The sequence below is a fragment of the Mus caroli genome, chromosome 3, assembly GCF_900094665.2.
Source record: "Mus caroli chromosome 3, CAROLI_EIJ_v1.1, whole genome shotgun sequence".
In the NCBI taxonomy this organism is placed as follows: Eukaryota; Metazoa; Chordata; class Mammalia; order Rodentia; family Muridae; genus Mus; species Mus caroli.
The window spans coordinates 95,996,761-96,012,861 of NC_034572.1; the positions used below are offsets into that span (position 1 = coordinate 95,996,761).

The 16,101-nt window shown below is 45.7% G+C and overlaps 1 protein-coding gene across 2 annotated transcripts in view; it reads right to left on the minus strand.

Annotated features, from left to right (window-relative positions):
• The window catches only part of Slc22a15 (solute carrier family 22 member 15), a 60,143-nt gene that overhangs the window by 14,167 nt on the left and 29,875 nt on the right, over positions 1-16,101 (minus strand). For both annotated transcript variants that reach the window (XM_029475587.1, XM_021157961.2), the window contains exons 5-8: positions 11,307-11,436; positions 7,831-8,046; positions 5,693-5,833; positions 2,870-2,955 (exon numbers count right to left, since the gene is read on the minus strand). In XM_029475587.1, coding sequence (XP_029331447.1) covers positions 2,870-2,955; positions 5,693-5,833; positions 7,831-8,046; positions 11,307-11,436 — 573 coding nt within the window. The remainder of the gene's footprint in view (positions 1-2,869; positions 2,956-5,692; positions 5,834-7,830; positions 8,047-11,306; positions 11,437-16,101) is intronic.

A 16,101-nucleotide genomic window follows, 5' to 3' on the forward strand; every position in this document is an offset into this window, starting at 1 on the left:
TTTCTCTCCTAGGGAATCTTTAAAATTTGCCAGGCTTTTCCCAAGCATAACTGCTGTGTTATATTCCCCAAGGCTGTGGGAAACATTGCTTCACTGTGTCTCAAGCGCGTTTATCATGGGGCAAGTCCACAGAGGGTTCCAGCAGCTCTTGGGACGGATGGGGATAAAGAGGGCTGGCTGATCTGGTTAGGAGATTGTGCATGTGTGTTCATCTCTGGTTTTCGTTTTGTTTAGAATAGAGCCAATGTTAAGGGAAAGTCGGGCGCAGAGTCATAGGGGTGGGATACCTGAACATGCAAGGGGGAAGAGGAAAAAAAGATATCCCTTGGCCTTGGCTTCCAGAGTGGGATGAGATACAGAAGAGGTGGTGGATGGCAGTAGGTCAAAGCTCCGCTCTCTGAGGTGATGCATAAATACGACAGTCAGAGTAGAAAACGACATCTCCAAGTTGTCTGTTTCAGCATGAAACACGCTCTGCTGAGCATAAATCTACCACAGTTAGAAGCCCGTTATCTCAGACATACAGAACTGGGGCGCTGGCACTGGCATAGGACAAGACATGCACATGCATCCTGAATTCTCTAGTCTCCATGAGTTGATAAAGATCCCTGTCCAGCTTTGATGCAATCCCAGACTAAATCACTGTTAAACGGAGAAACGGTGTGTGTTCTAGTTCATGGCCCAGAACTTCAGGTGGTGGCTGATGGAGGAGCAGGTACTCCACAGGGTCAGGGAGTGAGTCTGGGCCATCGGGAAGGCTCCGGATAAGACCCTAGAATGACTGAACTTCAAGGAGCAGCAGCCTAAGCAGAGGGGCACTTAACATGCAGGCTGCCGCTCTGGGGAACAACCACCTCGTGCTTCCCAGAAGCTACCGGACTATCTCCATGACTCCCATCCGGACTATCTCCATGACTCCCATCCAAACTATCTCCATGACTCCCATCCGGACTATCTCCATGACTCCCATCCGGACTATCTCCATGACTCCCATCCAGACTATCTCCACGACTCCCATCCGGACTCTCTCCACGACTCCCATCCGGACTATCTCCATGACTCCCATCCGGACTATCTCCACAACTCCCATCCAGACTATCTCCACAACTCCCATCCGGACTATCTCCACGACTCCCATCCAGACTATCTCCACGACTCCCATCCAGACTATCTCCACNATCCAGACTATCTCCACAACTCCCATCCGGACTATCTCCACGACTCCCATCCAGACTATCTCCACGACTCCCATCCAGACTATCTCCACGACTCCTATCCGGACTCTCTCCACGACTCCCATCCGGACTATCTCCATGACTCCCATCCGGACTCTCTCCACGACTCCCATCCGGACTATCTCCACGACTCCCATCTGGACTCTCTCCACGACTCCCATCCGGACTATCTCCACGACTCCCATCTGGACTATCTCCATGACTCCCATCCGGACTATCTCCATGACTCCCATCCAAAGCACGAGAGCCAGATGACAGAGCAAGGTCCCAACACTTGGTGCAGGGTGTTATTAGCCTGTGTGCCCTGGTAGCAAAGCCGGTAGGACCCTCCTCACTGAAAACCACATCACTCTGTGCAGCAACAGTCACGCCTCCAGTGTGCAGGTACCGTAAAAGGAGCACAAAACAAAGAAGCGTAGAAAGCTGTAAATACCTAGGTATCTATAGAAGTTCTTCGTGTTCTGTAATTGAAATGGTGTTGTGTTGTGTGGCCCAGGCCTGCCTCCAATTGGCTACATAGTCCAGATCGGCCTCAAGCCTGGGTGGGGTCTTACTGCTTCAGTCTCCTACGTGCTGGAATCGCAAGCATACGCTGCTATACCTAGCTTTACAGAATTCCTATACAGGGGTCACAACGTTAAAGGAGATGGCAGAGAAACATTAATTTCTAGATAGGGTCTTGTGTATCTGACCTCAGACTTGTAATATAGCCAAGGATGACCTTGAACTTCTAATCTTCCTGCCTTCCAGAATTCTGGGATTACAGATGTGCCACCATGCCCAGTCTTTATGTGATCCTGGGAATTGAACCCGGCGTTTTTATGTAGTCAAGACAAGTGGTCTACCAACTAAGCTACATTCCCACCCCAAAGAAATATCTTTTGAAGCTGTTTGTTTAGTAAAGCTACAGAATTATAAAGGTACCATAGCTTCCTACAAATACACTTTATTTGAACTCTCTCTCTCTCTTTGTGTGTGTGTGTGTGTGTGTGTGTATCACAGCATATGTGGGAGTTGTTCTCACCTCCATCATACAGGTTCTTGTGATCAGACTCAGGTCACAGGCTTTGTGGCAAGGCCTTCCCCAGCTGAGTCACCTCCGCAGCCATTAGTCATGCTTTAAAGTGACCAAGAGCATAACCACTGTGCTCAACAGTGAATATTATTCTTATGGTGTTGCTGTTGTTATTATTACTAACCTTGGGGTACCACATGGAGACATTTAGGGGTTCCTAAGCTACCCCTGAGAACCAGCATCCAACTGCCAGTCTCAAGACTGGCCAGAGCTCACAGTTTCATTTGCAGCTTGGAAGGAGTGTCTTTCCTGTGCAGAGTGGGCCTTAGCTTTCCCTGTTACCAGGTAAACAGCTCTAATGTCTCCAGTGCTGCATCCCAGATACCCCAGATGGTAGCTTAATAGCCTGAAAGAATTAATAGCACACCTCTGAGCACATTATTCACCCAGAGAATAGTTCAGGCAATGCAAAGAATCTGGCCCATTATAGCCTGCACAATTGCTAAGTAATATGCAATCACAGGAATGAAGCACAGCATATGGTAATCCCTTTACTATATTGAGATTCATTGTAATAAAAGTGCTGTTCAAAACCCTCATGGAAATGTGAAAAGCATACCTTTCTTTTCCGGAAGAAACATCACAATAAGACAGGCCAGTCCTCCAAGGCACAGAAACGCTGCTAGTGTCCGCTTCCGACCAAACCTAAACAATAGGAGGAAGTCACATGTCTCTCGAAAGAATCTTATGAAGCCATTTCCCTCTCCTCTAACTTTCCTACTTAAATGTTCTCAATTTTATTTTTTTTTTTTTGAATGGGTGGCAAATGCAGCTGGTCAGGCGACGGTTCAGGATATAAATAAGCATGAAAAGGGGGACCCACTGGATGGCAGGATCCGATCATGTACACAGGAAACAAACCATTGTATTTCCAAGAGCATGCACTGTGGCAGGAACTGTTTTAAATGCACGTCACCTATTACCTCACTGAATCCTAATAACAAATGTGTAGGCTTGCGTGGTGACACTCTCCGTCTTTTAGAGACTTAATCCAATAAAGAGAACAGAGTCTGCTAGTTTGTTTTATTCTCTGGGTATCCAATTCTTATGGTGTTAAAATTTTTAAATGCCAAGGTTTGTTGGTCTTTGTCTCAAACCTTTAGAAATATAAACAGGAAAAAAAATTCTTGCTAGTGGTTTCAATTTAAATAAAAGGTACTGTACACTGCAACTTCCATTCATCTCCACTCTCGGCCAGCAACAGGCCAGCTCCTCGGCTAGGAACTTGTAATTCTGATAACTAGTTTGTCAGAGTAGTTTTAGGACTAAGTACAAATGAAAGCTTAGTGGGGGGGACTTCCTGAAGTCAGGAAGCTAACATGTGGCTCACACTAGAAGGAAACCCAGGTCTGCTTGACCCCAAAGGCACTAAACTCCCTGCAGATTCCAGCCCTGCCTTGAGGCAGTAGCTGCTGGAAAACAGGAAAGCCCTGGTGTCTTTTTGACAGCTATTTTCCAGGTTATTTTTAACAGCTAGCATGCAATGGCTTTTGAGTGACATTGACCACGATAGGCAAACCCGGGCATAAACTATCCCCATGAATGCCTTCCTGGTGATACTAGAAGTGGCCATGAGAGGCATATACAGGATCCTGTAGCTGGAAAAGAAGAGGCTGTGCCCTTCCCGGGATGCTGAGTGTGATGACTGGCCTGCTTCTGGGACCATGGGGAAAGTGAGCGATGGTCACCAGCAGAGGACTCAGGCAAGGGGTCTGCAATGCTCTCTGGGAGGCAAGCCTCCAACTGAGCAGGGTCCTGCATTTGGCTCTCAGCTGAAGAAAGCTGTCAGGAGGGGCCCGGGAGCCAGGGGTGGGGCTATTCAGGGCATTGCAGCTCATGGCCCAGTGCTTTTGATGTCTTTTCCCTTCAGCTCACTAGCCCACCCCTATGCTCAGCAATGCATTACTCTTTGCTTTTTAAGAACAAAAGTAAACACAAACCTGGCACCTGTTGGCCTGGCACCTCAAAGGTCAAGCACATTTTCCTTGGCACTCTGGATAGCACTGTTTCTCTGGCCTCCATGCATAACTTGAAGGCTGGCCTTCTCTCTATCTTCCCTGTGCCCGGATTTCCAGCCTGCCTGTCTCGTTATTTTTCTTTCAAATGCTTTGTCCTCAAGCGTCCTTCCAAGTCTGTTCCTAAATTCTTTCACTAACGAGGCTAAGTAACCCTTCAAGGACTCTTGGCTTCCTCATTACTAGGCAGTATTATAGTTTGGGTTGAAATGATAATGTCCAGGCAATAAGAAATGGCACAACTCACCTGGTCCCTCAGTCACTAAACAACAGAGGGGCTAAGCAGACAGACAAAGACGCTGATCTCTATGACATAACTTTTGGAATTTTACTCCCTTGCTCACAAGCAACATAAGCAGGGGTACTCTGAGCCTTCCTAGTAGTTCTTAGGAGGGAGGGAGGGAGGGAGGGAGGGAGGCTTTCTAGTTCTGTCAGGTTTTGTCTTAAAAGAACTTGTAAACGCTGACACCATTGCATACACTAGCAAGATTTTGCTGAAAGGACCCAGATATAGCTGTCTCTTGTGAGACTATGCCGGGGGGCCTAGCAAACACAGAAGTGGATGCTCACAGTCAGCTANTGGATGGATCACAGGGCNCCCAATGGAGGAGCTAGAGAAAGTACCCAAGGANNTAAAGGGNTCTGCAACCCTATAGGTGGAACAACATTATGAANTAACCAGTACCCNNGAGCTCTTGNCTCTAGCTGCATATGTATCAAAAGATGGCCTAGTNGGCCATCACTGNAAAGAGAGGCCCATTGGACACACAAACTTTATATGCCCCAGTACAGGGGAACGCCAGGGCCAAAAAGTGGGAGTGGGTGGGTAGGGGAGTGGGGGGTGGAGTGTATTGGGGACTTTTTGGATAGTATTGGAAATGTAAATGAGGAAAATACCTAATTAAAAAAAAAAGAAAAAAAATAAAAAAATAAAAGGGGTGATTCTTACTCTTGTAATTTATTTAACCATTTTAATGTGAAACATATCTTCCAAAAACAGAACAGAAAATGAATGCCCACATATTAATGTAACTAATAAATGATCATTGTAATTATTTAAAAAAAGAACTTGTAATTTCTGAGTTGATGGGATTCTACCTATGTGGAGCCAACCACCACATTGCTTATGCTATGAATCTGCATTGACTACTCAATGACTATGAGCTAAAGCCTATGTAAGCATACACAAAACTCCAGGGCTACTACCATAAAAAGGGAGCTTAGCCGCATTTAGCCTGAGAAAAACTCTGCTGGACAGTGCTGGGCAAACACTGCCTAAGGCCATGGAGCAGAGCCGTTGGGTATGCGCATGTCGAAGGATGTGTATGCACACCTCTGTGGGGTGCCTCTTTGTCATCCATACTCACCATCTTTGGTTAATCAGGTAGATGCAGAGAGGGTAGGATGGAATCTCTATGAGGCCAGATAGAGCCAGGTTGGCATAAATGCTGCCCCCTAGGTCACCTGCACTCAGGGTGAGGCCGTAGTACACCAAGCTGCACACAAACCTGTATGGGAGATCAAAGGACTGAGAGGTGAGGGAAAGTCTATAGGACAGGAACAACGCTTTTCCATGAGAGATTAAATGGACCATGCAGTACTTCTAACCCATTTGATGAGTTTTACTCTCCCACTGAACTTTCTGTCTTAATCTAAATTTCTATCCTATTAAGAAACAAAAGCATAATGGGGCTTTGGGAGTGATTTATGTCTACACGTTCTATAAAGCAAATGGATGTATAATTCCTGCTTGAGAAAAGACGTTGTTCCTGCCTCCTCAAGCGTTTCTGCACCGCAGTGAAAACAATGACCCTATTCTTACTGCACTGGGTCCAGTAATCTAGGGAACACAGCCTGTGGCCTTGTGATGTTATCAGAAGGGCAGGACAGAGCCTCCTATGGGGAAAGCCAACAGAGGATGGCCAGAGAATGGCCTGGATCCTCAGGTGGGTCATCTGCGGGCCACAGAGCCTGGCTCTCCATCCCCCTAGAACCCTAGTCACTTCCAATCAAGGTCTTCAGCAGGCACACATACTAGAGACTAGACTAGAGAAGAAAAGGCCAGGGTCACAGCAGAGCAGGACCTCCAGGGAAGATCAACAGGGAGGGAGGCTCTTGAGAGACATTAACTCATTTCTGCACACCATCATTGAAATTCACACTTAGCAAGCACTTCCCAGCTGTGGTATTGTGCCGGACACACACTCCAGCAATGGGGAATGATATACCATAAAGCTTAGCTCAGTCGAGTGCCCACCTGAAGCTCCAAATCAGATGAGGTACTCAAAGGAACATCGGCGATTAGCAAGCTGCTCTATCAAAATTACAACACAGAACAGCTGCTCCTAACAACCCTGAGCCTGGCCTCTACTGGTGTATGAACATGGCTACCCAAGCAACAGATTACCTGGACTTTCCAGCTCCACTGGTCGATCATCTGTTGCAGTTCACAGTGGCCAGTGCCTTGCTAAACAGGTTGCTCATTTACTTCTATCTTGTTTTCCCTAGAAATAACCTGGTATGTTGTGGCTGCACTGGGGTCACATGGCAAAGGGGATACTTTACTCTTCTCTCTACCAAAAATCATAGAAGTGGGCCAAGTGTCCTAGCCTATGAAGGACAGTCCATGGCGGGCTATAATATAGCTCAAAGACAAAGTAGTAGTAGGACATTTGGCCTGATAGGTATAATGCCCTTCACTTCCTTATATGATATACCATAAAGCTTAGCTCAGTCGAGTGCCCACCTGAAGCTCTGGTCGACACACACACACGCACACAGACATACATGCACATATACACACACATAGGCATGCATGCTCGCTTGCATGCATGCTCACGTACACATAAGCTTTTAAGGTAGAAGCTTCCTCCAAAGCAGCTGATGGAGTGTGCGACAAGCAAACTCGCAGCTGGGTAGAGCTCTGAGTTCCTGTGCTCTGGGTATTTGCTTCTAAGCAGTAAGAACCTCCAGTCAGCAGTATCAGTACTGTACTGCAGGTTTGGTTTTCAAGGGTTCTCTTTAACCTTCATACCTCTAGCCCTGGGTCTTTGACATTTACCATCCACTTATTCCCTGGGACAGGAGCCACATAATTGTCTCTCTGAAACTTCACTCTTCAAAAGGAGCCACCTAGAATTCTGGATGCCACTTATACTAACCCAGAAGCATTCCGAGAGGTAGGCTGGAATGCTCTAAGAGAGAATCAGGCTCAGAGCGTTAACCCTTCATCTACCGACTTGATGGCTGGTTTTGCTCAGCCCTGGAAACCTATCAGTGCCAGAGATAGCATTTCCAAGAGAGCAGAGGGGTTCACATAGCAAGCACTGAGGTGAAAAAGCCTTGGTGTTTTGGATTGGTTTGGTTTGGTTTTTATAAAGCAACTTCTTACTGACACTGGAGTAAGCCTTCTACAGCCCTGTGGCTGCAGGTAACCCTGATAAACAGGTTATCAAGAGACCTTTAGCATTCAAATCAAAGATTCCATAACATCCCTCAGGATTACCAGATGAACATCAGGATCAGGGTATGTCCTAGGAGGGTCCGGTAACGGAACAGATCCAGGAAGCTTCCAGCTGCCCTGTAGCTCCTGTTGGCCGGGTGTGTTAGTGAGAATGTACACTTGAGCTTGCGGTTCCTCTTGGCAATGAAGTACAGAGCCTCTTCCGCCTCACTCAGCCGACCCTGGGAGTATAACCAACGAGGTGATTCAGGAATGAATCTGAAAGACACGTCATTAAAGGCTGGATATTCATACAGGTGCACGTGCAGAGGAAGGAGACAAACATCCCCTCGGTAGGTGGCTTCCCTCACCACAGCTCACTTCCTTCTCAAGCATAAAATGACTTCCCCAGTGACACAGGAGAGAGAACAAAGGGGCCACCCGAACACTGTGGTGACTGTAAACAGTGGCTCATTTTTATCAGTCGGAACTGAGCTTTTCAAATATTGGTTTCAATAAAGGTAAATAGCTTCCATTTCCTTTTAAATAAGTTTCAGTAAGTGAATGGCAAATCTCCAACACTGGAGGCTGCATGGTCCTCACAAAGCCTAGGCCAGGCTCCACTCTGAATCCCCACTAGATGTTGTTGATGGACAATTCAGCAGTGGGTGTAGCCTAGCTTTGTCTTTTTCTGGTCTCACTGTGTAGAACAGGCTGGCCTCAAACTTGCTACAAAGCCCAGAAAAACTCTGAACTCAAGACCTTCCAGAGTGCTGCGATTATAGGCTCTTTCCGCTATGCCTAAACAACTAGGTTCTTAAGCTCTGGAAAAGTCTAACCCTGAGATGGACATGTTTATCAAACAAAACGTTTCAAAGGCGTTTGTAACATAATGACATGTTACCTAGGAGGAGGCATTAAGATTACACAGAAGCATGAAACAGTGTAACAGATCTTTTCACCTGTGACTGTTCATTGCTTCAAAATACTCAAACCATCCAACACACCAGCTTTAGAGTGGTGGGAGGAGCTTTCCTGCTTTACAGGAACTTCAAAGAGTAAGAGTTGCTGGCAGTTAACTTCTAGTTACAGAACAACCGGGCATTTCCTAATACAACCACAAGGTGTCGAGCCACTCTGTGCTAGGCCACTAGGGTCCTTACAGTTTCAAAACGTAGGCACTGCATGGAGTTCGCTTCATCATTCTGTTTTAGGAGAGCTTCCCAAAGATGTGGCAGAATGGAAGCCTTTAAAAAGATTATAGTGTGCGTGTGTGTGTGTAGGTTTATATGTTGTGTTCTTAGAGGCCAGAGGAGGATGTCAGGTCCTCTAATCTATTTGCTCTTTGCCTTATTCCTTTGAGGCATGGTCTCTCACTGAACCTGGAACTAGTCTGGTGGCCAGCAATTTTCCCTGGGTCACTGGTGCATGTGGCCACATTCAGTTGTTTACATGGGTACTAGGATTCGACCTCAAGTCTTCAAGCTTGCAAGGCAAGCACCCTTACCCATTGAACCGTTGTCTTTCCAGACTGGACACCTTCCTTACTAAACACAACATCAAAAAAATACTTTATTTTTTAAAAGTCCAATCTGACATTTTCTGCCTTAAGCCAAATTTTGATGGATAAAATAGATTATTTTTTTTTTCTCAAAATTCTGCTACTTCTCTGTAAAGATGGTGAGAGCAATAGTAGACAGCCACTCTATCAGTAACCACTGCGTGAGCACCACTCTATACAGAGTAGGATAACGGGTGCTGAGAGGAGAGATGTTGGAACAAAAAGAAGTTCTTGGAGAACATATCCGATGGGGACAAGAACACTCAGGTACAACCCTGGACTGTCAATCAGAGCCATTTATAATGTCGTGTAAAATTCTTTAGCCACTTCCTTGTTGCCATTTAAATACTGATGTTAACTAATATGTAAATAACCGAGTCAACACTGCTCTGTTTGGAAGCTGCGTCTGCCAGCAATCAAGCTTGACCCACTGACCCAGATGCGTGCAGAGCTACTGTGTCCACGATCTGATTGAGTCTTCGTGTAAACAAAAAGAACTGTTAGGAGACAGCTAACCTACCTATGCAGAGGAAACCTACGAAGAGAATTTAAACTGGGCAGAGTTGGAAGGAAAGAGAGAGAACCAGCAGGAAGTGTATCAAAACCCTGATGTGATTATGGGTTGTTAACGGGAGCCAGGCTCTCCATCAACCATACTGAAGATGGGAGTGAGGATGCTTTTAGAAGCCCTGCATCCGTCTCCTTCTGCTCACCATTGTTCATATCCTGACATCATTTCCCAGCGAGGACAGTTCCTCATCTAGCACTAAGTAGTAGCTAACCCAGACTATAGACTCAGGGAAAACAAAGACACAGTGGCTCACAGCCTCCACTGAATTTGCACTGCTTTTGAAGGAGAGATAAGAGCTAGGCTAGGCGCAGAGCTATGAGCTTTGTTAAGTATTTGAAAAGAAAACTCATTTTATTCACTAATACGTGCATGGATGCTTATTAGCTCAATGTAGCATATGAAGTACAGCTTTACTATTTTTAAAAATGCACAATGTGCAAAGTATAAAGTGCTATTATTTCCCTTTATAATAAAATTACCTCCCCACAGTTCACAGAACTCAATCCTTTAATGATTTCTTTCTTTACTACAGGTTAACCATTCTGCTGCATTCATTTCTGCATTCACTATTCTCTTGTTTTCAAAGACACATAGAAGCCAATTTCAGTTCAGATCTCACCAAATCTCAACTTATAAACAATAAATAGCTACTAAATGCCAGAGCCACTGGAGTTATGGTACTGCCACAGGTCTGTCTCACTGTATGCCACAGACGAAACCCCAGCTACCATTGGATGAACTCTTTGTTTACATAAAGGATTTTAGTCTGATACCTTAGAGAAGATACAGCTTTTATTTGACACATTAAAGCTTGGTGAAGTGGGCTGAACTTGGTGGCTTGACACCATAATGTGACACTTGGGTGACTAGTTTGTGGAGCCCACTCTGGCCTGGGAGGGAATTATTCTTGCATTGCTTTGAGCACTCCTGTGGACAAGATATCTCCTGTAGACTCTGTACTTGGAGACCCTGAAATGAGACTCCTGTGCACAATGGACAGATGTCACTACATGGTCAGCCTTTACACTTGGCTCCACAATATCAGACCTCAGTCTCACACCTAGCCCATGGTGAACCCAGCTTGAAGATCTTTAAGCTTAAGGCCTTGGGTTAAAAAGAAGAAGAAAAAGAAAAAGGGAAGGAATTTCCAATAGCCTGAAGGCCAAATGCAGCTAACTAAGAAATTAAGCAGGAGATACCCACATTCTCAACTAATTAACTAGCACCTCTCTCTCCAAGGAGCCGGCAAGAATTGAATGTGTGCAGTTTAGCTCTCCCCAGAATTCACTGCAGGCAAGCTCCTGGCAGACGGAATGCTGCTTGCTTGCTTGCTTGCTTGCCTGCTCACACCCTTCCAAGACATCCCTGTTTATGGAACAAGAATTCCAAGGAGACAAGACTACTTACAAAGATAAGAGAAAGACCAGTGTTCCCTGAAGGTTGACCAGAACAGCTAGGGTCCTCCAGGAGCGGATGAAGTACCCCAATAGGGCATACTGTGCAATGCCAACAGCGAAGAAGAGACCGCCAATCGACCCTAAAGCAGGGAAAAGAGAATTGTCACTGGAGAAGATCACCCATGGCACCCTTTCCAACCTGATCAGTGAGCGTGACCTCCTTGTGAGACATCAGTCTTGCCCTACTAAGTGTGAGAGGCAGAGGAGGGGCAAAGACCACATAGCACCCAGCTTCTAATGATATAGCACCACGAAGGGCCAGAAATCTGTGGAGATGGTGGGAGGGCAGCTGAAAACATGTACCCTGTGTGGACGAGAAGGAAGTCCAAGGTTTTAGTCAAGCACTTTCTGTCCTGGGTGTTGCAATGACTCTGTCTGCATCTGGGGCTGAGGCTGGAGATATATTTTTCAGTGGGGGTGATGTGGCTTTTGGGTCATGCAGTTCCTGCAATGCTGATCTTAATCTTTTAAAGGGGTTGTATTCTGTTGTTTTATTTATTGTTATGTGTGTCTGTGTGTGTGTGGGCTTGCATGTGCCACAGTGCACCTGAGGAAGTCCGAAGGCTGGTCCCTTCCTTCTACCACGTGGGTTCCACAGATCAAACTCTGACAGGTTTGTCAGAGAGGGTCTGAACGCACCGAGCCAGCTTCCAGCTCCTGGCTCTTAATCTTTATTACAGAGGCTATTCATGAAAATATCTTGAGCCACCCCCTACTCCCCCTCTTTTCTCTACTTAATTTATCACCATCAGATATATGACTCTTTACATTTTCTTGTTTCTCACCTGCCTCTCCCAAGTAGGAACACAATCTGTTTGAAGCACGTATTTTTGTCGAAACACTAATGGAAAAATATCAACCACAGAACCGTAAAGAAGCCTATGTTTTTTAAAATAAGTGTTGAGATAAAGATTAAATGTGCCAGCTCGCCCGATGTTCTTGCAAATTCTGTACCTCTGGCACTTTCTGTACCTGCTTTTATCACTGTGGGCAGGTTATTGAGTTTTGTTGAGAATAATCTATTGTGTGTGATGTTTTATGAAACAAGTACCATTATTAACCGCACACTGAAGCAAGAAAATAGCTTGCGGGTTAAGGGAAGGTGTCTCCAATACAGCATGTGAGATTATGGCAAAGCCAGGCCCTGTACAGGCTCCACTGCACTCTGAGCCGTTCCCATCTCCTTTCTCATCTCTATGGAAATGCAGGGTGTTTTATTGTTTTCTGAGACAGGGTTTCTCTGGGTAGCCCTGGCTGTGCTGGAATTCATTCTGTAGACCAGGCTGGCCTTGAACTCACAGAGATCTGACTTCCTTGGGACTCAAGGTGTGTGCCACCATTGCCTGGCAGGAAAGGCAGTTTTTAGATGGGCTTTGCTGGTTTTAGTCTTATTTTTTCTATGATAAATAAGTATTTTCTTTGATCTTTTTTCATAATTTATCACTTTATGAAAAAACATGGTGACTTGTATATTTTTTTTACCCTAATTAGGAAAAGAAAGAGCCAAAAGGATGTGTGTGTGTGTGTGTGTGTGTGTGTGTGTGTGTGTGTGTGTGTTCAGCATTCTGATAGCAGGATTCAGCAAGTGAGGGACTAGAGACAATATGGAGGCCTCAGGAAATTTGAGACAATCAATAGCTAGCTGTACGTCAAATAGCACCTGGCTGGCTTCCAAGGATACGGCTTCTTTCTCTGTCGCTCAGTATTCACCCATGACCACACAGTCAGGGGATAGTATAGGCTGGTTTCAGAGGGACCAAACTTAAACCCCAATTCTACCAAAGTCTAGAGCAGTGGTTGTCAACCTCTGGGTCGTGACCCCTGTGGGAGGCAAATGGCCCTTTCATAGGGGTCACATATCAGCTACTCTGCATATTAGGTATTTATATTATGATTCATAACTAACAAAACTACAGCTATGAAGTAGCAACAAAGATAATGTTATGGCTGGGGTCACCACAACTTGAGGAACTATATTAAAGGGTCGCAGCATCAGGAAGGCTGAGAACCGTGCCTACAGTGTGATTTTGAGCAAGTCACTAAATCATCTTGAAAGTCTGTCTTCTCATCACTGAAATAAAAACAACAGTGATCTCAAAAGGCAGTGTTCATTATTAATAACTTCCAAAAAAAATAGTGCTTGTGATACAAGGGTTATATTTGTAATCTCTGTACTTTTCTCCTCACAGTGATGGAGCGTCTGAAAGAACTCAGTGTAAGGGTGGAAGGGTTTATTTTGGCGTCCGCTCTGAGAGGGCTGGAGTCTGCCGTGGTGGAGGAGCATGGCAGGGGGAGTGTGAGACTGCTTGTTCATGCCTGGGCGGATCAGGGAGCAGAGAGAGGAATCCTGGAACTCACTTTTGTTTTCTCATCTTTTGTTTTCTGCTTTCCTCGGTCTGCACTCTCAGCCCATAGGATGGGGCCACCATCTTCAGGGTGGAACTTCCCCTCTCAGGTCATCTTCTCTGGACACTCTATCTCAGGCATGCCCCAAAGTGTGCTCACTAAAGTATTTCCTAACACAAGTTGACAACTGTAATTAGCTCTCACAGCATCCCATTACAATCTGGGTTTGGGTTTGTATGTATCAGAGTCAGGGCAGGAAGGACATATGATTATGACTATCCTTATCAGAAGATTTTCTTTCTGCCTTCCTTTCCTTTCTAATTTCAAGAAACCCTCAACCACGCTGTACCGGAGGACTGACTCTTTCTTATTGCTCCTGTCATTCAAATGGGGACTACCAATCACGGTTCCCTTAGCACTAAGAGTAACCCTTGATGGACCAATCAGATCTTGTCACTTCAAATACTATGCTCAGAGCTCCTGGGTCTCATGGCTGGCTGAGAAAGTTTTCAGACAGGATGGAGAACAGAGAAGCATCCAGCTTCCAGGTTCCAGAAATCTCCTCGGCCTAGCTGCACCGACATGAGATGCTGAGTGACATGAGATGCTGAGTGACATGAGATGCTGAGTGACATGAGATGCTGAGTGACATGAGATGCCGAGTGAGTGGGTTCCCTCTCTATCCACCCTCTTCAGAGCTGAGCATCCGTCACAATCAAATGGACACGGTGGACAAGGGAGGTGATCCAAAGGGATGCTGTAGCTCGGTGGATAATCATAACCAGAGGCTTCCAGCTTACACACTGTGATGACAGTAGCAGGCAGAGGTCCAGACAGTAAATGTCAGTTGTATGTGGAGAGACGGTAGTGTTGAATCTGATGAGCTAATAGGCAGGTCACAGCTAAGGTCCAGGGGGAAGCCACACATACATACCTATAAATGACGGCAGGCCCAAGGAAAAGAGCTACAGACCTGGCTGACTCAGATCATTGAAAATGAAAGAATTCCAAGTTCCTTTATCATTGCAATCCTGGAACCCCATGTGTGGCCTACTTAATGTTTCTGTGCAATGGGGTCTTTGTGCTTTCATTCACATTTGTTTCCTATGTGTTTCTTATACATTTCAAGTCTCTTGTTCCTGCTCAGTTAGGAGCAGGCTAAACCTGCTAAATGTTGGCAGGCTAGAAGATAATCTAGTTCTGACTTGATTTCGTAAAAGACACCAGTGACTGCCCCTGTTTTCAGACCCAAATCCTGAAGCAACGCTTGGGCCTGTGTCCCCTTCTCTGCTGGTCCCTCTCCAGGTCATGGCCATCCAAATCTAACCCAGTTTCCCCTCCTCTCTCTCTATCTGCAGCAGTCCCCACCAAGTCTAAACCATCACTGGGCTCACATAACCAACTACACGGCTCCTTTAACAACCCCTCAGTTTTTATTTTTCTCTTCTCTGTGGTCATATATTCACGAGAACAATCTTTCTGGATGAGGTCCCATCATTCCTTTATGTAACTTAAGTCCTGTGACCTTCATCTGCATTTTGAATAAAAACCCATTATTGCTCATGCAGCTCACTTTGGGCCAGGCACGCGTGGTACACCCCCTCCTCATTCCTCTCTCCTCCACCCCTTCTTTCACCGTTTCCTACTGCACCCTCAGGCCTTGGTCCTTGCCATTCCAACTTCAGGAATTTCATTTCCTGAATTGCACGTGCTCAGGTTTTCCTATTCGTTCAAATCTTAACTCAAACATGCAGTCTGAGGTTTTCTCAAACCAGCCTATTTAACAGCTTATTTAACTACTCTGGAAATTACTATCTGTCCCATCTCATTGCTTAATTTTTCTCACTGTCCTTAGAATTCTCTGAAATTGCTTATTTTCTCGGCGTCCCCTAATTAAAAGATATGTCTTCGTGGCAGTAAGCTTCTGAAGGCGGGGAGGCAACCTACAGTCCTTCCAGCTACGGCCCTAATCAGCCACATCAACAGCCGGCATGGCACAGTAGCCCTAACGGTGCAGAAGTGGCACGCATGCCTTAGTTGTAATCAGCGTCTCACTAATCAATCTTAAGACCTGTTCAGCAAGAAGGAAACCGTACCTGGTGCTAGGGAGTCAGTGTTAATGACAACGTGGCTATTGGAGGAGTCGCTGCAACCCCTAATTTACTTAAACAGCACAATCTATAACAATGATCTATAACCATCTGTCCTTATATTGGACATATAAGTGTAGTGTTCATCCCTCGTCAAGGAAATCTCTCTTTGCGACAGACACAAGTACCGAGAAACACAACCGACCTATGCAGAATCGCCGCGCCTCATCCCAGTGGACACAGCTACTGAACATTCCCTCAACTAAGGCTCAGGGGACAATGCGGGGAGAGGGGTGGGAAGACTGTGAG